We start from the raw sequence: 26,515 nt of genomic DNA, 5'->3' as shown, positions 1-26,515 counted from the left end.
ACCCCCAAGCGAGTTCAGCATTCTAGTCCTACTAAGGTAGGATGGGCTGTGAAAAACAACAGCTGACTTGATTTGGAGCTTAGAGTGGAAGAACCCTGCCTGCAGCATTATCAATAAAAACAGCAAACTAACTTTAAGTAACAAATCTGATAGGAAATGAACCTAAAAAGCCACAGCTCTACTAGTCTGCTTAGGTCAAGTGACAGAATGGGGTCTAGGCAAAAAAAATTTTAACAGGAAGATCCTGGAATAAGAGAATCAAAGAGGGTCTAATTAAGCTCCCTACACATTCCTGATAGAGTTGTATGACCTTTTATCTTGTAGGACCCTAAATTTCCCCCTTTTGCTTCTTTCTTTTCTTCACATCCAACTGCCAGAAGGTGCCTCTCCCTTTTTGCCCTTCTTCATCCATCCATCTCCCCACCACAGAAGCTGTGGAGTTAAAAAACTATCCCTTCACACTTCATGGTATAGTTCATGCTCTCATCTACAAGAACACCAGGAAGCAGACATCATACACTGGGATTTGGCATTTTTTCCATCTTATTTACAGTTGTCTGGAAGTTCTCTGTCAAGTCATGTTGAAAGTGAGGCTTTTATGTAGTTTCTTTTCTTGTGTTCTACATCATTTATAGAGGAAATACTGGGAAGTAGAAAGGAAGACAGCCACTATTATCTTCAACTACCAGGAAGCCTACTTCTTTATATACGTTTTTTAAAATGATTTCACTGGGGTATAATTTACATGCACCATAAAATTTGCCCTTTGTAAGTATACAACTCAATGATGTTTGCTGAATTTATAAAGTTATGCAACTACCACCCCAGCGTTTTTAGAACATTTCCATTGCCGCAAAGTTCCCCTGTGCCAATTTACAATGCATTCCCATTCCAACCTCCAGCCTGAACCAGTCACTGGTCTGCTTTCTGCCTCTAGAGGAATTTGATATAAATGAAATCTTATAGTCTGGAAACTTCATATAAATGAGCTCAGACAATATGTTGTCTTTTGTGTCAGGCTATTTTCACTTAGCATTATGGTTTCTTAGTTTCATACATGTTGTAGCATATAGTTTATGCCTTTTTCATTTCTAAATAGTATTCCATTGTAGGGATCTACCACATTTTGAATATCTACTCACCAGCTGCTGGATATTTTTAATTACTTCCAGATTTGGGCTATTATGAATAATATTGTTATAAATAGTCACATTTCAGTCTTCAAGGGGACATAATGTTTTCATTTCCCATGGGTAGATATCTAGGAATGGAATTGCTGGATCATATTTTAAGTTTATATTTATCTTGTTAGTTTTTAGAAACTACCAAATTGTTTTCCAAAGTGACAACATTGTATATACCCATCAGCAATGTATGAGGGCTCCGGTTTCTCCATATCTTTACCTGTGGCTGGTACTGTCTTTTTGATTATAATCATTCTACTGGTATAGAATAGTATCTCATTATGATTTTAATTTGCATTTTCCTAATGATTAATGATATTGAGCATTTTTATGTGATTATTAGCCATTAGTATATCTTTTTTGGTGAAACATCTATTCAAAATTTGTTCATTTTTATTTTTTAAATTATTTATTTATTTGTTTGTTTGTTTGTTTTGTTTAACAGACAGAGATCACAAGTAGGCAGAGACACAGACAGAGAGGGAGAGGAGGAAGCAGGCTCCCTGCTTCCTGAGCAGAGAGCCCCATGTGGGACGTGATCCCAGGACTCTGGGATCATGACCTGAGCTGAAGACAGAGGCTTTAACCCACTGAGCCACCCAGGCATCCCAAAATTTGTTCATTTTTAAAATAAGTTCTCTTATTATTGAATTATAAGACCTCTTTATATATTCTTAATTGTTAAGTCCTTAATCAAATATATGATTTGCAAATATTTTCTCCCAGTTTGTGGCTTGCCCTTTCATTTTCCTAATCATGTCTTTTGAAGTGCAAAAGTTTCAAAGTTTGGTAAAACCCGGTGTAGTTATAATTTCTTTTATTGACTATGCTTTTGTTTTGTATAGAGGAAATTTTTTTCTAACTTAAAATCACAAAATTTTCTCTTATGTTTTCTTCTGGAAGTTTTATAGTTTTAGCTCTTACACTCAATTCCATTTTGAGTTAATTTTTATGTATGATGTGATATAAAGTGTCTAAGTTCATTATTTTGTACATGAAAAATCAGTTACCTTTATACATTTGTCAAAAATCAGTTACCATAGGTGTAAAGATTTATTTCTGAATTTGGCATTCTGTTCCAGTGGTCTCTATCTACCTTCACACAACAAAGTGCCAGACTTAGTCATACTGAGGGCTCCATTGAACTAGAATCTTCCAAAATGCATTCCAATACCACAAAAATAAGCAGGAAGAAGATGAACACTTATATACAGTTACTTCAAAGAAACAGAAAATGACACCAATGTATATCAATTGAAAAAAATTCTCACCACCCCCCCCTACAAAACCACCATGAAGTAGGAGAAAACTCTAACAATACTCCATGAAAAATTAAATTTATTCAAACAAGCAGCTGGGTACATGGAAACCCACTCTGAATTAGAAGGACAAAAACAAAGAGGAAGAGGTGGGGGTGGGAAAGGAGGAAGTTCATTGCATTCAAGAAAGAAAGAAAAGAAAGATATCCTTTTTTAAAAATTTTTTATTTTTTTATAAATATATTTTTTTATCCCCCCCAGGGTACAGGACTGTGAATCATCAGGTTTACACACTTCACAGCACTCACCATAGCACATACCCTCCCCAATGTCCATAACCCCACCCCCCTTCTCCCAGCCCCCCTCCCCCCAGCAACCCTCAGTTTGTTTTGTGAGATTAAGAGTCACTTATGGTTTGTCTCCCTCCCAATCCCATCTTGTTTCATTGATTCTTCTCCTACCTGCATAACCCCCTAAATTGCATCTCCACTTCCTCATATCAGGGAGATCATATGATAGTTGTCTTTCTCTGCTTGACTTATTTTGCTAAGCATGATACGCTCTAGTTCCATCCACGTTGTCGCAAATGGCAAGATTTCATTTCTTTTGATGGCTGCATAGTATTCCATTGTGTATATATACCACATCTTCTTGATCCATTCATCTGTTGATGGACATCTAGGTTCTTTCCATAGTTGGGTTATTGTGGACATTGCTGCTATAAACATTCGGGTGCACGTGCCCCTTTGGATCACTACGTTTGTATCTTTAGAGTAAATACCCAGCAGTGCAATTGCTGGGTCATAGGGCAGTTCTATTTTCAACATCTTGAGGAACCTCCATGCTGTTTTCCAGAGTGGTTGCACCAGCTTGCATTCCCACCAACAATGTAGGAGGGTTCCCCTTTCTCCACATCCTCGCCAGCATCTGTCATTTCCTGACTTGTTTATTTTAGCCATTCTGACTGGTGTGAGGTGATATCTCATTGTGGTTTTGATTTGTATTTCCCTGATGCCGAGTGATATGGAGCACTTTTTCATGTGTCTGTTGGCCATCTGGATGTCTTTTTTTTTTTTTTTTTTTTTGCATATAACTTTTATTTTTTTATTTTTTTTTAGTTTTTTAAATTTATTTTTTATTTTCAGCATAACAGTATTCATTATTTTTGCACCACACCCAGTGCTCCATGCAATCCGTGCCCTCTATAATACCCACCACATGGTAGCCCGACCTCCCACCCCCCGCCCCTTCAAAACCCTCAGATTGTTTTTGTGTGATGTCTTCTTTGCAGAAATGTCTGTTCATGTCCTCTGCCCATTTCTTGATTGGATTCTTTGTTCTTTGGGTGTTGAGTTTGCTAAGTTCTTTATAGATTTTGGACCCTAGCCCTTTATCTGGTAAGTCATTTGCAAATATCTTCTCCCATTCTGTCAGTTGTCTTTTGGTTTTGTTAACTGTTTCCTTTGCTGTGCAAAAGCTTTTGATCTTGATGAAATCCCAATAGTTCATTTTTGCCCTTCCCTTGCTTTCCCTTGCCTTCCCTTGCCTTTGGCGATGTTCCTAGGAAGATGTTGCTGCGGCTGAGGTCAAAGAGGTTGCTGCCTCTGTTCTCCTCAAGGATTTTGATGGATTCCTTTCTCACATTGAGGTCCTTCATCCATTTTGAGTCTGTTTTCGTGTGTGGTGTAAGAAAATGGTCCAATTTCATTTTTCTGCATGTGGCTGTCCAATTCTCCCAACACCATTTATTGAAGAGGCTGTCTTTTTTCCATTGGACATTCTTTCCTGATTTGTCGAAGATTAGTTGACCATAGAGTTGAGGGTCTATTTCTGGGCTCTCTATTCTGTTCCATTGATCTATGTGTCTGTTTTTGTGCCAGTACCATGCTGTCTTGATGATGACAGCTTTGTAATAGAGCTTGAAGTCCGGAATTGTGATGCCACCAACTTTGGCTTTAAAAAGGAAAATATCTTTAAAATGAAATATTTTAAGGCACCCAAATGGGAATAAATTCAAATTAAAATTTAATAAAAGGCACTGAAAATGGCAGAAAACAAGACAATGAAAAGGAGATAAAGAAAAAAAGACAAGGGAGAAAGTAATGGAAAGAGAAATAAGGCGCAGAAGTAAGAGCATCTGTACGATTTGATTCACTGGAATCAGAATTAATATTTAAAACTATAATCCAGGGAAATGTTTCAGAAAGAAATATTTTTTAAAAGATTTGGTTTACATATCAAAAGATTAAACCAAGAGGTCCCTGGGTGATGGTTCAGTCGGTTAAGCATCTGCCTTCAGCTCAGGTCATGAACCAGGGTCCTCGGATGGAGCCCCACATCAGGCTCAGCGGGGAGTCTGGTTCTCCCTTTCCCTCTGCCCTCCCTCCCACTCATGCTCTCTCTCTCTCAAATAAATAAAATCTTAAAAACAAAAATTATACCAAATGCCTGAGAAAAACTGTTATAAAAATCAGTTTGAAGACATATATTAACAAAATTCTTAGATTTCAATTATTAGTTTTAAAAATCTGCAAGGCCTCCTTGTAGAAAGATCAAATGCTGAAGAATTAAATAAGCATCACACTTTTCAAAAATAAAATACAAGGTAAGGCAAAAGTAGAGCAACAGTTTTTTAAAATGCAATGAAAAGAATTGTAAACCAATGATTTCATATCTATCCAGGCTCTCCTTCAAGTATCAAGGCTAAAGAAAAATAATTTCCATGAACCCTTCTTGAGAACATACTAGAGGAAAAGCTTCATCCAACCATGAGATAACTGGAAGAACTTCAGCAAAAGAACTAATTCTGAACATTTTAATACATTTAAGTGTAGACAAAAGACCAGAATGAGGGGCACCTAGGTGGCTCATTCTGTTGAGCAACAGACTCTTGGTTTTTGCTCAGGTCAGAAGCTCAGGGTCCTGGGATCCAGCCCCACAATGGGTTCCACAGTGGGTACAGAGTCTGCTTGAGGATTTTTTCTCTCCCTTTCTCCTCCCCCTACTCACACACACATTTGTGCATGCACTCAAATAAAAAAATAAATCTTTAAAAAAAACGGGAAGTAGAAAGGTAAATGTGGAAGACATGTGCAGGTATTAAATAGAAATGATACAACTAAAAAAATGGGAGGGGAACAAAGTGAAAGAGAAAAGTAGACTAAGCTGTGATTGTTGTAGAGACATAGGTGGAAGTTAAAAGACAACAATAAACACTGATACATCAGATAATTAAAGGTTAACTAAGAAGAGGCTAAGGGCATTAGAAAAGATATCAGTACAAAGATAACCACTAAAACTAAAATACAAACCTTCCCAAGAAATACACCCACTTAAGAAGTATAAGCAAATATTATAAAATTCATATAATTATAAAATATTCATAGAGACATCAAGAACATCAGTCATATCAATATCAATTAATATAAATAGATTTACCTCATCTATTAATAGAAAAAGATTTTTCGTATGCCCACAAACCAAGATCCAGGTATATTCTGTATACAAGAGAGACATCTAGGAGGCACCTGGGTGGGTCAGTCGGTTGAGCTTCTGACTATTGTTTTTGGTTCAGGTCATGATATCGTGGGTCCTGGGACTGAGCCCAGCTTCAGGTTCCATGCTCCGCAGGGAGTCTGCTTGAAGATTCTCTCCCTCTGCTCCTCCCCCAATTTGTGCTAAAATAAATAAATCTTTAAAGAGATATATCTAAAATAAATTGATCTAGAAAAGCTAAAAATAAAGAGATGAGAAAAGATAGCCTTGGCAAATGAAATTAAGAAACCAACAGAAACCCTGGTTATAGAATGAACAGAATTCAAGCCCCCAAGTATTAAATATTAACAAAGACATACTGACCTCCAGGGGTGCCTAGGTGGCTCAGGTCATGATCTCAGGGTTCTGGGATTGAGCCCCCGCATCAGGTTCTCTGCTCAGCAGGGAGCCTACTTACCCCTCTCTCTCTGCTTGCCTCTCTGCCTACTTGTGATTTCTCTCTCTCTCTCTGTCAAATAAATAAATAAATAAACAAAAATTATTTAATTAAAACAAAATGAAATATTGATGTCCAAATTTTGCAACAAAGATAAAACCAATATGTAAGCACCAGTTAACACAGAAACCACCTCTATGAAGTTACAACTATAGAAATGCAAGGAAACATAGATACTAATAACAGGAGACTTTAACTCATTATTCTTATTATAAAATAGATTAAGTAGGCAAAAAATAAGGAGAAAGAACACCTAAACAATATGACTAATGTAGATATTATGGATATTTATCAAATTCTACACTCTGATAATGGAAAATAGATTTTTTTCCCCAAATATTCGTCAAAAAAATAAATGATCTTATATTAGGTTCCAAAAGGATATCACTAAGTTCTATAAGAAAGAACTATTAGAAATACTCTGTGATCACAATGCAATACAACTAGAAATGTTTAACAAGAAACAAAATGACCATCCTCCTAGAAATTTTAAAGCCTTCTATTAAACAACTCTTGCATGAAAGAAGAAAACACAATGTGAATTTTTTAAAAAAATAATTATAATGAAACTGCATATCACAATCTATGGGATGTATTGAAAGTAATGATTAGAAGAAAAGTACTATCACTAAACACTTTATTCAGAGAAAATGAAAAAACAAAATAAACTAATTCCAGTGTAAAAATCTGAAAAATAACAAGAAACTAAAGCAAAATAAGTAAAAGGAAAGGAAATAATAAAGATAAAAGCAAAAATTAACGAGGCAGAGTGGAGGTTAGGAAATTCTCCTAAATGTGTAGAGAGTAAATATTTTAGGCTTGTGGGGCCATATGTTCCTTCCTGCAATTACTCAACTCTTGTTCCAGCACAAAAGCAGCTGTTTGTAATACATGAAATGAATGAACATGGCTGTGATCCAGTAAAACTTTATTTATACAAAGAAGTGACTAGCTGACAGGCCACAGTTTACTGACCCCCTAAGGTAGAAGTTTAAAAACGAAAATAAAAATTATAGACCTGACTAAATCTAGATGTTTTTGAAAAAAAGAAAATAGACTTGATCAAACTGACTTGCTCAAGATAAAAAGAGAGAAAGCATAAATATACAAAATAAGAAGTGGCACACAGAGGAAGGAATTAACCATTGTAACAGATTTTTTTTTTAATCATAAGAGAACACTTTCTAGATTTCCATGCAAATACATTTAAAAGCAGAAGAAAATTTCCTAGGTAATTACAAATCGCCAAACATAACCACCATTAGATTTAGAAATCTGAAGCAGACCAATTTCCATGAAAGAAACAGACAAAATTCTTAAGTACCATATGAAAAAGGTCCAGATGTTTTGATTGGCGAATTCTACCTCCAAGCCTTGTTCAAAGGACAGATATTTTAATTTGCTGTATGAACTGTTCCAATACATTAAAATTAAAGAAAAACTTTCTACAGTACAAAAAAATGATGACTACAAGTGAATAGTACCCATAAATACCAATGTAAAAATAATAAGGATTACCAAGTAAAATTCAACCCCTAGATCTATCTGACATTACAAGGTTGGTTCAATGTTACCAAATCCATTGAGATCATACTGCATACTAATAGATCTATGGTTAATAAAAATCACATGATTATTTCTATAGATGCTGAAAATGCCTTTGACAAAATACAACCATCTTCCTGATTAAAAAAAAAACACTAAAGAAAATAGGAATTGAGGATATAGTCTCACATAAGTATATATACGTACATGCGTATATAGTTTTATATATACATATATAACTTAGTCCTAATGCTAGTATCTTTTTAAAAAATTATTTATTTTTTCAACATAGCACGTACCCTCCCCAATGTCCATTACCCAGGCACTCCAGCTAGTATCTTATTTAATGGGGAATCACTAAGAGCATTTCTGCCAAGATCAGAAACAACACAAGAATACCCACTATCTCTGTTAGCACTGTTCTAGAGTTATTAGCACTACTACTTAGCACTGTTCTAGAGTTATTAGCCATTACAATTAGATAAATCAACTAGATCAAAGGGCAAACCATGGCCCACTGGCCAAGTCCAAACCTGCTGACTCTTCTTATAAATAAAGTTTTATTAGTACATCCATACCCCTTCATTTATTTATCATCTATAGTAACTGGGACCTGTGGTCCTCAAAGCTTAAAAATTTACTATCTGGTACTTTGCAGAAAAAGTTTGCCAATCCTTGAACTAGAGAATAAAAATTGGTAAGGAAATAAAACTATCTTCATTTGCAATGATAGGACAATATAACAGAAGAGCCCGAAGAAATCAATGATAAAACATAATCAAATATTTTAAAAATATAGTAAGGTAGAAAAATGTAAAATTAATGTATAAGAACAACAGTCTTCATATACACAAACAAGTTAGAGGATATAGTGATAGAGGAAATCTCCATTTATGTTATCAACAAAGATTAAATATTGAGGAATAAACCAAACACCAAATATGCAAAATTCACATGTTGGAAATTTTAAAAACTGTGACATACATAAAAATGGGCTTGAGAAAATGGGAATATATCCCCTCTTCTCGAATAGGATGACTCAATATCATAAAGATGTCAGCTCTCTCTAAATTAATGTATTGTACTAAATTATTAAATTAACTAAATTTAATGTAATCCCAATAAAAAGACCAGCATATTTTTTTATTTAGTCAGACACGGTGTTATTAAGGCTAACATAGAAAAACAAAAAAAAGAAGACAGTATGAGAGGGGAGCTAGTCCTACCAGATACTAAAACATCCTAACTATAAAGCTTTATCACACTGTCACACTTATAATTTTATTCTTATGTGATTATTAGATTAATAACTGCTTCCTCATTAACCTATAAACTCTATGAAGGCAAAAACCATCCTGATTCTTAGATACTATCATTTCTTTAAGCCTTAGCACAATGCCTGATGCACAGTTGGAACACTGCACTCTGAGTTCTCAAGTGCATGGGGGAGGAATATTATCTTATATACAGATATAAGGAATATTATATACAGATAAGAAACAAGCAAAATATGTAACTAAAGGTCATTCAGTTAATGGTAAGTACTAGGAAAAAATACAAAAAACGTTGTTGATTAGAGAAGGCACTATTTGAGTTAAGGGCTGAGTAACAAGGAGTCATCTATGTGAAGATGTGGTATATTGCCAGTGGATTCCAGGGAGAGGTAACTGCACATGCAAAGGCCCTATGACAGAAATAAGTTTGCGAGGTTTGAGTAAAAGCGAGCCAATACAGCTAAACTATAAAGGGGAATGGAAAATGATAAATTAATAGGGCCTGTAGGCCATGTCAGTGTGTATGATCTTTGTTTTAATTGCAGTGAGAAGACAATATAGGATATTAGTGTGTGTAGTGTGCAGAATAATGGCCTCCCAAAGATGTCCACATCCTAATCCCAAGAATGTGTAAATATGTTATTATTAATTGGCAAAGGGGAATTAAGGTAGCAGGTAGAAGTAGGCTGCTAATCATCTGGCTCTAAAATAGGGAGTTCATGCCAGATTATCTAGATGGGCCTAATGTAATCCTTAAATGTGAAAGAGGGTCCTTAAGTGTGCTGGAGGAAGGCAGAAGAAACAGTGTCCAGTAACTCACGGTGAGATAGGCTTAACCTACCACTGACTGCTAGCTCTGAAAATAGAGGAAGGGAGCCATGAGCCAAGGAATGCAGAGTGGCCTCTAGAAGCTCAAAAAGGCAAGAAAGTAGATTATTCTCTAGAAATTCCAGAAAAGAATGCACCCTGTTTAAGTCACTAAATTTGTGGCTATTTGTTATGGCAGCAAGGAGGAATTAATACAAAGTGTTAGGATGTGTTCTGTATTTTTAATAGATCGTTTTAAATGACTCGGCTGACCTGATAGGGAAAGCTGCCTTGACATCAGTGGAAATTTGACATGAGGCCTGTTTTCACACTTCACCACCTGAATGCTAGGGCTCAGGGCTAAATTTGAATACCAGAACTGCAATGGGGAAGTTTAGCTAAAAGTTTTGTCTAGAGGAGTTCAGTAATGTCTCAGGCTCTAAAAGAGATAGAAGCAGAGAAGAGAGAATGGCAGCATGGCCCACAGCATGGGCCCATTCACCAGGGATTAAGGGTATATCTACTTTGGCTCACTGTTGTACTCACAACATCCAACCCGGCACCAGCCACAGAGTGAACATTCAACAAATATCTCATCCATGAATGAATGAATGAATGAACCATAAAATATCAGCCTACTTTATAAAATGTCCTCTTAATTTTAAATCCTTCCTATCCATTATTTATATTCTTCATATGCTTATATGACTGAATAAAATTTTAATTTCTGGGTAGCCTATGGCAAAATAAACTGAATTAACTTGAACAAAATATGCTGCAGAAGCCAAGTGAAAACTGATTTTGAATAGACTGTACTATGCTTGAGTTTATGAACAAAGTTACTTGAATGTAAACTGTATGAGGACAGAATTTTGTTTTGTTTTCCTCTCACTGATGGATCCTCCAGGACATAGAAAAATGCCTGGGATGTAACAGATGCTAAATAAATATTTACTGAATAAACAAAAGAATTATTATTATTATACAAGAATATATAGAATATAAGAATATATAGCTGGTAATAAGTGTGTTAAGTTTACCCCAAAATAATCAAGTATTTGCATACTAATAGCAGTTACAACATCTAGGGTATAAGTGAGTGCTTTTTATGTGAACTGACTGAGATTTTATACTTTGTATGTCACTACCACTATTATTCAAATAGTTGGTTTTCATATTTTTTATGTGGCTAGGATAAACATTATTCAAATGGTTAGTTTTTCATATTTGTAACATCACAATTAAAAAAAGTTAAGCAACTCAAAGAAAAGGCAGTTTAGAAAGAAAAAGGGCAGAGTGAGAGGGGCAATGATAAATAAATTAAGTGATCCTAGGACTAAATATTTAACTTTAGATTTGATACTGTTCTAAACTATTTATTATATTTAAAATAACTCCGTTTCTCTCTCCATTTCTTCAATTTTCCCATTTGTATTAGCTTATCCTCTTCAAAGGCTAAGATTCTTTACTGTAGAGCAATCAAATCTTATATTTGTAACATACATATCTACCTTTATATTAACTGTCATACATTAATTGTAATACTGGTTTCCTGCTATTGCTATCTGAATTCATGCCTAAGAAACTCCAAATGAAATACTGTCCTGTTAAAAGTTACGACATTTTGGCTTGGTTTTATTTGATTTGTATCTAAGCAAATTTCTCTTAAGTTAAAACAAACAAACAAACAAAAAACCCCTATCTATCCATAATCCTTATGTGTTCCTATAAACAATATACTTGATGAAAATTTTCAGTGTTTACAAAACAAAGAAAATTGTCAACAGAATGCTTGGCGGTAGACTTCCCAGAAAAAAAATTTACAGCCTATAATTCATGGAGATTGGCTCAAAACAAACTGTCCCTGCCAACAGAAAATCTGACAATTATTCTGTTGTCTAATTTGGCTCAGCTTAAGTTGACCTTGTTTATTCATCTCAGTCTTTTAATTCTTGTTAACTTGGCATAAGAAGAGAACATATGGCATATGTCTAGGAAGTCCATTTCTGCATCTTAAACTGAAATAAATGTAGACTATGCTGAGCATTTCCAATGTGTGGCTATTAAGGTAACTTAATGTATATTACACAGGACTGATTAAGTTCAAATTATCCCCAAGACAGTTTTCGGTTTTATGGGCAGCAAACATAACACAAGTAAAGACGCCTTTTTCTAAGCCTCAGTATATGACTAAAACTGAACAATTTTAAACATCTTTCCAAAGAAGACCATCAGTCTTAAGCTCTTTGAAAACATAAAAATTAAAGGGTATTGGCATTTTGACAACTGAAAGATATTTATAGGTTTTCACTGGATCTCTATGTTTAAGAAAGCTTATCAAGGCAATGTGGGGAAGATATATAATGACAACTGGAGAACAAAAAAGAATATTTCTATTTTCTCTTCAGCCTAATCTGGTCTCCAATGGATTTTCTTATTTTCATCTTCTGACTCACTAAAATTGACTGTAAAAGAGGAGTTTCATTCTGTTGTGGCTTTGATGTGTCTCAAGAAAAGCTATGAAGAAAGGAGGTTCTTTACAGATTGATTCATGGCTCTATTATAGAATCGTAGTTCTCCAATACTAGAACTAGAAAAGCAAATACCTTGAAAATCCAAAGCTCCAAAATTTATGTATCTTAAGGGTTAGGGTTTGGGTTTGGCATGTGTTCTTTTATTTAACTAAGTGAAATGAAAAACACAGGAGTATAATTTCATGTACAAAGCCTTACTAGTGTTATACATTTTGAAACCCTTTTCCTTTATTAGTGGACTTCACCATACTTCTTACATAGTACTTTTCTTCCACAAAGCTCAGAAAACTCAAACTTCATAACTTGGCATTTAAAATATAACATTTCAGCTATGGGGGGGAGGTCCTTACTACCTATATATTCATCTTCTGAAACTCTACAGTTATATGAGTTTACATAGAGCAACAACAGTCTTTATAATGTGAAATATTTAAGAATGAGCTAACTATTTATAACCTCAGTCCCCACTCAAATATCCTTCCACAGTGAATACAAGCATTTAATTCCACCTATTAAGTGCTAGGTCATCAGTGCTTTCAGAGACTGTCAGCTATGCAAACACCTAACATAATAATACAGAGACATTTCTAAACAACTAAAAATCCTGCACAAAAGAATATTTCATGAGCTCAGTGAAAGGGATGGTGGAGAACTCTCATGCAAAAACCACTGATAAATGAGGAAATGGCACTTAGACCATTAAGTGAAAAAAAAATTCCATAAGGATAATGAAATTAAAAGAATTGCAAAAGAAAATGAGTTTATTATCAAAGTATTAACAGAAGCCACAGAAAGATAAAGTCCTTAAGTATTTCTTGAAAAAGTGGCCCTCTTTAAGATGATGTGTGTTATAAACATCAAATGTGAAGTTAAAGATGCTATACAATGCTTCTAGAGAATCTAGTCAGAAAAATGAGAACTACTCCCCTCCCACCCAAATGAATGATTTATTCTTTGTTCATTCTAATAATTTGTGCAGAGTTGAAATTATAATCTACTTTTTATTAATATACGCTTATCTATATGTTTTTACCTTTTATTTTTAGTTAATTGCATTGTTTTTAGTTAATTATATTGTATTAATTATATTGTTACTATTACAGTGACCTTCTTTTAACTTTTTTCATTTAAAGATTTATTTATTTACTTGACAGAGACAGAGACAGAGCATGGCAGGGAGGGGGGAGAAGAAGAGGGAGAGGGGAAGCAGATTCCCCACTGAGTGCAGTGCCCCGTCTTAGGGCTTGATCTCACAACCCTGAGATCATGACTGGAGTCAAAACCAACAGTCCCATGCTCAACCTGTTCAACTGACTGTGCACCCCAGCTGCCCCTATGGTGATTTTTCAGTCCCAGTTTAAAGGGACTCACTTTGGGGTGCCTCGGTGGCTCAGTCACTTAAATGTGTCTGTTCTTGGTTTTGGCTCAGGTAATCGTCTTGGGATCCTGGGATGGAGCCGAAGTCCCACTCAGTGGGGAGTCTGCTGGTTTTTCTCTCTGTCCACACCTTCCCTAACTCATGCGCTTTCTCTCCTAAAGAAATAAATCATAAAAAAAGAAGGAAGGAAGGAAGGAAAAAAGGGAGGGACTCATTTAAGGAGTCTTTATTTCTATATTTCTTTTTTCCTTTAAAGCAGTTATTCTTGGATATGGACCTCATGCAGCTATGTTAAAATATTTATTTATGTTAAAATATTTAAATGTATGGTTTCCAAAAAAATAATGAAATGTATACCATTGAGGACAAAGCAGAAATGTCCAGGTGCGTTTAACTATTCTTCACTATTTCTTTGGGTCCATTTTTTATCTCTTTACCGTATTTGTTGAATCTAGGTTTACATACCTTCCTCTATCAACAAAGAGAAATGAAAAATGAAGCTTTCAAGGAGAGAATTACAAAAGCAGAAAATAACCTAAGAAAGATGATGGCATTTATATACATAGAAAAAAAATAACAAAAGATGCTTTGGTTTTGCTATTTTATGTATACCTGAAAACAGGTTGGACAAGGGTCCTGAACTGAATTCTGAATATAAGGCAGATCTCCACAAAAAATCCTCTAAATGAGGCCTGAAATACCCTAACACCACCATGTAATAACTTTTCCTTATAAACTAAGCTATTTGTCTATTACCTACAATTCGAGATACACCAAGCTTTGCATATCCCTTCCCAGAGACAAATTGCATGTCTGAAAGATGGGAGAAGAATATATATATCAGGGGCGCCTGGGTAGCTCAGTGGGTTAGGCTGCTGCCTTTGGCTCAGGTCATGATCTTAGGGTCCTGGGATCGAGTCCCGCATCGGGCTCTCTGCTCAGCAGGGAGCCTGCTTCCTCCTCTCTCTCTCTGCCTGCCTTTCTGCCTATTTGTGATCTCTGTCAAATAAATACATAAAATCTTTAAAAAAAAAAAAAGAATATATATAATCATCTGTAAATTCTCCCTATATTTATAAATTATAATTATTTTGCTTTTCTTAAGTATGTTCCTATAAACAAATTTAGGGAAATTGTTATTTGTGTCCCAAGTCACAAAAAATAACAAAGGATACTGTGCTCTTTATTACATCACAACTTGAAGTATACAAGGTCTTTTAATGATGCTAAAATTAATCCCTGGAATTTTCCATTACCAATGGTCCCTGACTTAGATTGGCTTTTTACTTCATGATGGTGCACAAGTGATACACATTCAATAGAAACCATACTTCAAATACTGAGTTTTGATCTTTTCCTGGGCTAGCACAATGTGGTACAGTACCCCCCTTGTGATGCTGGGTGGTGGCAGCCAACCACAGTGCCCAATCTGCTACATGATTAGGAGGGTAATCAACTGACACACTTAACTTCTGTACCCATACAGCCATTCTGTTTTTCACTTTCAGTACAGTATTCAATAAATTACATGAGATATTCAACACTATTAGAAAATAGCTTTTTGTTAGATCATTTGACCTAATTATAGGCTAGTGGAAGGGTTCAGAATATATTTAATGTATTTAAATATATTTAAGGTAGGTAAGCTATGATGTTTGGTAGGTTAGGGTATAAAATGCATCACTGACTTTGAGTAGTTGAAACTTACAATGGGTTTACCAGGATGTAACCCCATCAAAAGTCGAGGAAAATCTGTATAAAGTTCCCCATCAACATTTTGTCTAGTGCTTTGGAATTCACCAATGAGAGCTCCCGAGATTATTATTTAATTAGGGGTAGCAAACTTCTAATTCTGTCATTTATAAGCTATAATTCTTTTATACAGGGGGAAAAAGGTTCCTTACCAGTTATTTGATTACCCTAAAAGGCAAAGTAAATGCTTGATTAGTTCCCTAAATTTATCAGTTTCCAGAGCCCTAAATTAAGCTATTAACCTGCAGTGGTGACCACAATTTTGAGGTGGAGGGGTAGGGAATAGTCAAATGCATTTTTAAATGGTGTTTAATGGGTTTCAGTCATCAGAAATAACAGAGTAAAACTAATGAATCCCTGAAATAGTAATGAGGAAAATTTTTTTGTGCACACACCAAAAAGAAAGTTTCAAACCAGAGGTACTCAAACCAAAACATGGAATGAGACTCAGGCTTGTTTTTTTATAGAGCAGCTTATATAGTGAGAGAGCAGTGATTGTTTATTCTTCACAGTGACTGGTTATAATATTAAAATTTTCTTAAATGATAGGGAATTGGTGAGTGGTTGCCTTATAAAAACTATAATACAATTCAAGTTTTACTTATGATTTCCACAGGCATAACCAAGAAATGACCTAGATTAAGTTAGTCCTGCCAAATAAGCTAAATTAAGCTTTGTTTGTATAATGAAACTGGTTTTGTGTGTTGAGGGAATTTTCAAGGCTGATCTCCATTTGTTTTTGCTTTTTTAAAGATTTATTTATTTTTGAGAGAGAAAGAGCACTTTAAGGGGGAGAGGTACTAATGGGGCAGAGGAAGAGGCAGAGGCAGAGGGAGAGGAAGAGAAACAGACTCCCTGCTGAGCTCAGAGCCCAACTTGGGGCTTGATCTCATGACCTTAGATCATGACCTGAGCCAAAATCACTTAATTTCAGACACTTAACTGAATGAGCCTCTCAGGTATCCCTCGATTTGTTTTTATTTTAACATGGTCAATATGCTTTTTGATGGTCAAGTCTTATAAATCCAAGTAAGTTTTTCAGAAAGTAATTTTGGCAGTTGTATCAAAAAGAGTTTAAGTATCATGACTTAAAATTTCACTTTTGTAATATATACATAGAAATGTCCATCACATTGTTATCATAAAACTGAATAATTTAAATGTATATTTGGGAAATTGAGTAAATTAAAGTATATCCAAATATTAGAATACTATGTAAGCCATTAAAAATCAGGATTATCAGATTCTGGTTCCAGATGGAACAAGCACACTATTTATCCCTTTCTCTCCTACTGAATGCAGCTAAAATCCTACAAAGAATGTACAGAGTAACTATTTGAAGACTCTGGCAAGTAAATAGTGACAGACAGAGTAAGGAAGAAGACCAGAATCTGAAGTACCTCACTCTATGGTAAATTTACCAGTATTTTTTCCTTTATTTTGCCACAACTTGGGCCTGGAGACAGTTCCAGCCAAGGTGTGTGGCAGCATGAGGTGACTGAAGCCACTGCTTACTCGACTAGAAGGTACCAAAGGAGATTACAGATAGGAAGGACCTCAAGAAAATGACCCCATTAAATTATTTATAAACTCCACAGTTTCATACCCCAATCCCATGTATTATGGATCTAACCTTAACCAGCATATAAAAGACTTTGAGATCAAACTAACATATAAAGCATCACCCAAGTTACAGATTGACAAGTGGATGATGCACATTTGCAGATATAAACAGTATTGCAAAGATTTTGAAAAATGAGCTGACATTGGAACCACAGCTCACAGAGATGCACTGGAACTTGAAGCCTAAACCTAAAAAGATCAGTTGGCTGCTAGAGCAAAATTACCAACATTAATCATGGGATTTCAACAAGGAAGTCATACAGTGTTTAAAATGTCCAGGACCCAAAATTACTACAGGAAAAACTCCACTCACATGGAAAAAAATAGTCAAAAGACAACAACACTGAGATGACAGATGATGGAATTATCTGACAAAACTTTAAGCAGCTTTACAGAAATTCTCTAACAATCACAAAAACTGTTGAAACAAATGAAAAATAGGAAGTCTCAAAAAGAAACAGAAAACAGAAAAAAAAAACAAATAATGAACTCAAAAACCAAAATTTTTTAAAGCTCACTGATGGCTTAAATAGCAGAAATGAGATGAAAAAGGAAAGAGTCAGTGAACTGGAAGACAAATAAATAGAACAATGAACAACAAAGAGAAAAAATATATACTGGAAATAAAGAGAGAGACAATGTCAAAGTCTAATATTCGTAACATCAGAGTCTAGAAAGAAAAGAAAAAGTGTGCCATGCTGAAAAAAATAGACAAAGAATGGCTAAAAACTTCTCAAATATGTTGAAGAATAATTGAGAGAACATCTTCCCAACAGACCAGCTCTAAAAGAATTATTAAAAGAAGTTCTTCAGACAGAGGGAAATAATACCAGAAGAAAATACTAAAAAAGTCCAAATATCCCAAAAGAAAAAGAGGAAACAAACAAACAAACACAAAACTGTGGAAGAAAATATGAGAAAGATAGATTTAACTCAAAACATTAAATAAAATCTTAACATAGAGATTAACCAAAAGACCTTGTTGAAATAAGTCAATCAGAGAAAAATGATTATCATATGATCTCTCTGATATGAGGAATTTGAGAGACAGGGTGGGGGTTACGGGGGGGCAGGGAGGGAAAAAAATGAAACAAGATGGGACCAGGAAGGGAGTCAAACCATAAGAGATTCTTAATCTCAGGAAACAAACTGAGAGTTGCTGGGATTTGGGGTGGGTTGGGGGGGATAGGGTGGCTGGGTTATGGACTTTGGGGAGGGTATGTGCTATGGTGAGTGCTGTGAATTGTGTAAGATTGATGATTCATAGACCTGTATCCCTGAAGCAAATAATACATTATATGTTAATTTTTTTCTTAAAAGACCTCATTAGAGTACATTTTTTAAAAATCTCAATCCAATCAAAAGAGAATGGTTTGGGCATAAAAAGACACACAGAATGGGAAGAAATAGAAATCCCAGAAATAAACCCATATGCATGCAGTCAATTAATTTGTAACAAATGAGCCATGCATTTAATGGGGAAAGGACAGTCTCTTCAGTAAACGATTCTGGAAGAGCCAAACAGTCAAATGCAAAAGAATGAAACCAGTCCACCATCTTACATCACTTCCAAAACTAAACCTGAAATAGATTAAAGACTTAACTGTAAGACCTGAAACCATAAAACAGTTAAAGAAAACAGGCAGTAAGCTTCTTGACACTGATCTTGGCAATGATTTTTTCGATCTGATACCAAAAGCAAAGGCAACAAAAACAAAAATAAACAAGTGGGACAACAACAAACTAAAAAGCTTCTTCAAAGCAAAAGGAAACCATCAGCAAAATGAAAAGGCAACCCACTGAATGGGAGAAAATACTTGTAAATCATATATCTGATAAGGGGTTAAAATCCAAAATATATAAAGAATTCATATAACTCAATATTTTAAAAAATATATGAAATATGGGCACAGAGTCTAAACATTTTTCCAATGACATACAGATGGCCAACAGGTCCATGAAAAGATGCTCAACAGCAAATGCTGTTGGTTATATGGTTTGGGCATAAAAAGACACACAGAATGGGAAGAAATAGAAATTTCCTGGATAGCAAATGAAAGTCAAAGCCACAATGAGATACCACCTTACACCTGTCAGAATGGCTAAAATTAAAAAACAAAACAAACAATAAAACAAACGAACAAACAAATAAGAAATAAGGGTTGTCAAAGATGTGGAGAAAAGGGAACCCTTGTACACTGCTGGTGAGAACGTAAACTGATGAAGACACTATGGAAAAGAATATGGAGGTTTCTTGAAAAATTAAAAAGAGAACTACTATATAACCTAGCAATTTCATTTCTGGGTATTTATTCAGAGAAAATGAAACCACTAACTTACTGGCCTTGTAAAAGGAGTTCAGAAGGTTTCATTCTTCTTCTGTTTTCTGGAATAATTTGAGGATAGGTACTAACTCTTCTTTAAATGTTTGGTAGAGGAGGGAGCTAAGAGAGAACCCTAGGTTTATCTTGTCCCTTGAACACAACTAAATAACTAACAAATCATTCTGAATGCCCAAGAAATCAACTTGAGTACTGACAGAAAAAACTGCATAACTAGGAGAAAAAAGGCCACATCAAGGAAGGTAGGAGGAACAGAGACATGGTTTGGGGGAGAAAAGGATCACAGTTGCTGCAGAAAGTGGGGAGACCTAATTGCAGAGAAGGGTGCAGGAGTAGCACATGGGAACGCACAAGAAGAACACGTCCCAAAGCCATTGGCGGCAAGATGAGAGAGGCTGATTTTCCAGAGTTTTTTCCAACCAGTGGGGGTCAAAGATTGGAGTTTTAAAGGTTGGTAGGCTTGGCTGGGATATAGCCCTGCTCTACTCCTGGAGAGAAGTCAGGCAAGCAGCATCTGGGGCAGACGGGTGATGTGAGGTATACTTCCACCACACAGAGTAGAGATCATTTGCTTTTCTTGGAGCGCATCTGTGAAAGGTGGCATTCACAGAGATGACTCTCTGGGAAAGAAAGAGCTAGTAGGCACCATTTCCCTCCCCCACCCCTTCGTATAGCCTCAGAACCACGTGCCGAGTGTGGCTCACCATGAACTGGCTGCCGAGTTAGCCTGCTTGCTCTAGGTCCCATGCCATGTGCGCTGGCACCACTGCCCTTGTTGGTCAAACCTGCATCCCTCCTAATGCAGTGAGACCCTCCCCCCAGAAGACCAACACAAACCCCCACCACAGCACATCCCTAAAGTTTAGAGTTTTTAAAGTCACCAGGCTTGGCCGGGATAGAGCCCAACGTGCACCATGCTGTTTCTGCCAGGCAAACAACCTGGACACAGACAATGTGAAACAGTGATCTAAAAAATACCTGTGATGCACAGGGGAAGACTGTTTGCTCTTCTGAGAGTGATTCCCTGAGAGTAGCAAGCATGGAGACCTCTCTTCAGGGATAAAGGAGCTGGCTGACACCATTTCCCTCTCCCATCCCTCAGCATAAACCAGCTTCAGTAAATAGCAGAGTGCCGACACTGGCTACATAACCTCTTATACCAAGTACAGCCCTGCTGCTGTCAGCTGGTACTGCCCTTCAGAATATGTGTCTCAGTCCCAGTACAGTGGGCCCCTTTCCCTGATCAGCAGAAATTCCTGCACACACCAAGTCTCCTGACCAGAGTTCTCCAAGTCTTCAGTTCTAGTGAAAGTAGCATCCGGTCTCATTTAAGAAGCAGACGAGAACAAACCTGTTAAAACTGGCCACACTCTGGCCAAGGTCCAAACACTGTCCACTGAAGACAAGACTTGCAGATGATGGCCCTGAGGGATAGAGCAGCCAAAACTCAGTAGCAGAGAGCATACAGCACACACCAGAGATACTTCCTAAAGTACCAGGCCCCGCACAGTATATGACCTCTTCTTCATAAAACATTACCCTGAGGAGGAGGAAACATAACAGGCTTTTCTAACACAAAGAAGACAGAGACATACAGACAAACTGCCAAGATGGAGGAATTCATCCCAAATGAAACAAGAAGAGGTCACAGCCAGAGATCTAACTGAAAGAGACAAAAGTAATATGGCTGATGAAGAATTTAAAGCAACAATTACAAGGATACTCATTGAGCTAAAAAAAACTATGGAAGATGTCAGGGAGGCCCTTACCACAGAGATAAAAAAATTTTAAGAAATCAGAAGTGAAAAAAATAATAATAAAAATAAAAATAAAAAATAAATAAATAAAAAGAAATCAGACGTGAAAACTGCAATAACTGAAATCTGAAACAGACTGGATATAATGAACACCAAGATGGAAGAAGCAGAGAAGCAAATAAGTGATACAGAAGAAAGAATAATGGAAAATGAGGAAATAGAAGAAAGCAGACAAAGAGTTATGGATCATGAGAATAGGCCTAGGGAATTCAATGACTCTATCAAACAAAATAGCAATGATATTAGGAGACCCAAAAGAAGAAGAGAGAGAAAAGGTAGCAGAAAATTTTTTTGAGGAAATAATAGCTTAACAGGCTCCCTAATCTGGGCAGGGAAACAGACATCCAAATCCAGGAAGCACAGAGATCTCCCATCAAAATCAACAGAAGCTAGGCCAACACCAAGAAATATTATAGTTAAATTTGAAACATATAGTGATAAAGAAAAACTCATAAGAACACCAAGACAAAAGAAGTCCCTAACTTACAAGGGAAGATCCATGGGACTGGCTACAGATCCTTCCACAGAAACTTGGCAAGCTGAAACAGTAGCATGATATATTCAATGTGCTGAAAGGGAAAAACATGCAGTCAAGAATAATCTATCCAGGGGCGCCTGGGTGGCTCAGTGGGTTAAAGCCTCTGCTTTCAGTTCAGGTCATGATCCCAAGGTCCTGGGATCAAGCCCCACATCCGCATCTGGCTCTCTGCTCAGCAGGGAGCTTGCTTCCTCCCTCTCTCTCTGCCTGCCTCTCTGCCGTCGTGTGATCTCTGTCAAATAAATAAATAAACATCTTTTTTAAAAAAAAAAATAATCATCTATCCAGCAGGGCTCTTATTCAGAATACAAGGAGAGATAAAGGGTTTCCCAGACAAATAAAAACTAAAGGAATTCATGACCACTAAACCAGCCCTGCAAGAAATATTAAAGGGGACCCTTTGACAGGAAAGAACAAAGCAACAAACCTAGAACAGAACAGAGAAAATCTCCAGAAACGCTAACAAAATTCTGGTCATGATCCCAGAGTTCTAATAGGGCATCAAGCCCCATGTCAGGCTCTCTGCTCAGCAGGGAGCCTGCTTCTCTCTCTCTCCTTCTGCTTCCTCTCTTTCTGTCAAATATATAAAATCTTTTTTAAAAGGACTAATTGTTTATAAATAAATAAATAAAATTTTAAAAAAGAAAAAGGACATGTAGATTAATGAAAAAGAATAGACAATCCTAAAATAAACCTATGTATATATGCCCCATCGATTTTTTACAAAAGCAATTCAATGGAGAAAGAGTACTCTTCAACAAATGGTGCTGGAACATCTGGACATCTTATGTGTAAAGGCAATGAGCCCCAAACTAAACCTCATACCTTATTCAAAAATTAACTCAAAATGTATCATACAACTTAATATATAATATAAAACTATAAAACTTTTAAAAGAGAGCATTACCTGGGATTAGTCTAAGAATTCTCAGCTCTGAAACTAAAAGCATAATCCAGAAGAAAAAAAAAATTGATAAGCTAGGCTTCATCAACTTTTGCTCTTTAAAAGATACAAAGAGCATAAGGAAGCCTGGGTGGCTCAGTCATTAGGTGGCTGCCTTTGGCTCAGGTCATGATCCCAGGGTCCTGGGATAGAGACCCACATTGTGCTCCCTGCTCAGGGGAAGGTCTACTTCTCCCTCTCCCACTCCCCCTGCTTGTGTTCCCTCTCTCACTATCAAATAAATAAATCTTTAAAAAAAGGGGGGGGGGTACTCTTAAGAGCATGAAAAGACAAGCTACGTGCTGGAGAAAACATTTGCAAATCCCGTAACAGATGAAGGATTTAAACCCAGAATATATAAAGAACTCTAAAAATTCAAAATAAGAAAACATTACTAACAAGAAAACTCAATTAAAATGGGCAAAAGGTATGACTTGAATGATTTAATTAGGAGATACACAAATGACAAATAAGCCCATGAGAAAATATTCAATGTCATTAGCCATGAGGGAAATGCAAGGTTAAAAATTAAAACCATGATGAGCTACCTCTGCATACCTATTACAATATCTATAATAAAAAGGTATTTATAATACCAACCACTAGTTAGGGTGCACAGCAAATAGAGCTCTCATAACTTGCCGGTAAGAATACAAAATGGTATAGGCATCCTGGGAAAAAGTTCCCTATCTTCCTATAAAGGTAAACATAAGCTTACCATATGAGTCAGCAATCTTATTCTTGCATATTTACACTAGAGAAACACTTTTATCATAGTAAAACCTACACATGAATGTTTGGAGTCATTTTATTCATAATCACCAAAACCTGGGAAAACAAATATTCTTCAGAAGGCGATAAACAAACTGTTAGACCTATACAGTGAAATACTCCTCATCAATAAAAAGTGAACTGTTGAATATAACATCTTGGATGAATATACAGAACATCACACCGAGTGACAGAACCCAATCATAAGTTTTTACTTATGATTACAATTACATGACATTTTTGAAGTCAGAACTATAGTCATGAGGAGGAATTAGCAATTCCTAGGGGTTACTAATAGGAGAGACTCTGACTGTTGAGTATGAGGGAGATTTTTTATTTTGTTTTGTTTTGCATGCTGAGACTGTTCTGTATGCTACATACTGGTAGCAGTAGCAGAATTTTTTTTTTAAGATTTTATTTATTTATTTGTTTTAGAGGTGGGGGACAAAGGAAGAGAGGGAATCCTCAAGCAGACTCCCTGCTGAGCACACAGTGGGACAAGAGCTTAATCCCAGAACTCTGAGATCATGACCTGAGCTGAAATCAAGAAAAGGCTGCTTAACTGACTGAGCCACCCAGGCACCCAGCAGTAACATATATCTATACATCTGTTAAATTCATAGAATCTATATCTTTTTCTTTAAGATTTTTATTTTTAAGTCATCTCTGTAGCCAAAGTGAGGCTCCAACTCACAACCCTGAAATTAAGAGTCTCATGCTCTTCAAAACTGAGCTAGCCAGATACCCTGAATCTACATCACTGAAAGTTCATTTTAAGGTATAATAATGTAAATAAAACATTTAACAAAAAATGTATGAGAACTATAAAAAACATAAGACAATATTTCTCAGCTTTGTTTTTGTTTTTGTTTTTTTAAAGATTTTATTTATTTATTTATTTATTTATTTGACAGAGAGAGATCACAAGTAGGCAGAGGCGGGCAGAGAGAGAGAGGGAAGCAGGCTCCCTGCTGAGCAGAAAGCCCGATGCGGGGCTCGATCCCAGGACCCTGAGATCATGACCCGAGCCGTAGGCAGTGGCCTAACCCACTGAGCCACCCAGGTGCCCCTCTCAGCTTTGTTTTTAAAAATGTGTAATAGTTAGTACAGGAGCTAATTATCCAAATAAGAACTCTGGATATTTGGATTATGTTAATTTTTTCCTGTGGTTTTTAAATTTTTCTATAATAATAGATTACTTTTAAAACTAGGAAAATAAAATTTATTTAATAGGAAATTTTTACTGTCCATTCTAATCTTTTAAACTCCAGCAGTTTAGAGTGTCACATTATGTTTCCATTACTTCTTTTGAAAATCATATATGTAAAACATTTAATTGTATCCTAAATTTGAATTTAATTGTTCATCAAAAATGTCCTATAAATTATTTAATGTTGGGGAAAAACTGGAAATGATTTTCAGTATTTTTAATACTATGATATTTAAATGATTGTATTGCTTAAAGTTTCCAAGGAAATTTTTTACTGCATTTTTTAAAACTTCAGAAGTTTGAAAGTATTCATACTTTAAAGTCTATAACATATTAACCCTATAATTTTCTTTTTAATCCTTTTTGCAATTAAAAAACAACAGACAAGTACTTGACAGAAGAAATGAACTTGAAAAAGACACCTGTGCAGAATCTTTGAGGACTAAGACCTGTAATGAAGAAGGTAATGGTATCCAAATTACCCAAAGTACTTAAAGTGTAACAGAATAACAGTGTTATAACTGCCAAGAGCTTCCAGTAAATTAATAAAAATAAATCCCTGGGCATTGCTAGTTGGTGTGTTGTAAGACAGTTCTTGGATATTATAATGTAAAATACCAAGTCAGCTGATTATAACAAAGGCTTAATTTTAATGATCATACAAATAAATGAGGGTACCTTATTAAAATATTGATTCTCACTGAATAGGTCTGGAGCAGAGCCCATGATTCTGAATTTCTAACAGGCTCTAAGTAATGTGTATGCTGCTGGCTTGGAGATTATACTTTGAGAAGCCAAGCTTTGAAGGTCACTGAGAAAAATGGCATGATTCTTGCCTAATTTAGTAAGAAAGAAATGTACATAGTAAGTTAGACTACAAGTGGTACCCCCTAAAAAACATGAGGAGGTAAGAGAACAATGACTTCCAGCCAAGATGTTCAGCTGAGCGGGTGGCCTTCAAAGATAAGAATTTCAACATGAAGAAGATGTATGAGAAATTATAGGAAAAAGCACAAATAGCACATAGATGACTGTGTGTGTGAAGGAACAAAAATAGTATTTGAATATTCTCAATATGTCCCCTTTTCACTATTCCCTAAAGATAAATCTTAGCTTCGCCTATTTACTTTCTTACCTTTCTCTCTGAAAATGAGTCATTTCTGCTTAACGAAGTCTTTGAGACTGAAGTGCAAAATTTGGAAATACAACAACAACAACAAAAATACAGATAAGGACAAGAGAGACATGTGGAGTTAATGGGCTTCATATGAAGGGGTTTGGGGGTTTTTTCTGCATAGCCCAGAGACGAATTAATGAAATTAATGAAATTAATTAATTAATTAATTAAATTAATGAAATTAATTCAAGAAGGCCAGCAGCTAATTGATGGTTACTAGTAAGACGGTAGAATAGGAGGTCTCCAGCACTCATTCCCCCCAAAACACGAATTTGGCAACCACCCACAACTAAAAGTGCCATTGTAAGAACTTCAAAGTCCAGGTAGAAAGTTGCAACACCCCAGTGGCACCCAAGACAGAGGAAGGATT

At 35.9% G+C, this 26,515-nt stretch overlaps 1 protein-coding gene across 10 annotated transcripts in view; it reads left to right on the top strand.

Moving 5' to 3' along the window:
• WDPCP (WD repeat containing planar cell polarity effector) overlaps window positions 1-26,515 on the top strand; it is a 573,555-nt gene that overhangs the window by 474,996 nt on the left and 72,044 nt on the right. For 9 of the 10 annotated variants that reach the window (XR_009357253.1, XM_059187803.1, XM_059187806.1 and 6 more), the window contains one exon: window positions 25,352-25,431. The exons of the other annotated variant lie outside the window; for it this stretch is intronic. Coding sequence is in view for 8 of the 9 variants with exons in the window: in XM_059187803.1 (XP_059043786.1) it covers window positions 25,352-25,431 (80 nt within the window). In the remaining variant the exon portion in view is untranslated. The remainder of the gene's footprint in view (window positions 1-25,351; window positions 25,432-26,515) is intronic. 10 annotated transcript variants of the gene reach the window in all.

Source organism: Mustela lutreola, chromosome 9 (genome assembly GCF_030435805.1).
Source record: "Mustela lutreola isolate mMusLut2 chromosome 9, mMusLut2.pri, whole genome shotgun sequence".
Lineage (NCBI taxonomy): Eukaryota > Metazoa > Chordata > Mammalia > Carnivora > Mustelidae > Mustela > Mustela lutreola.
This window is presented reverse-complemented; position numbering and strand designations above follow the sequence as displayed.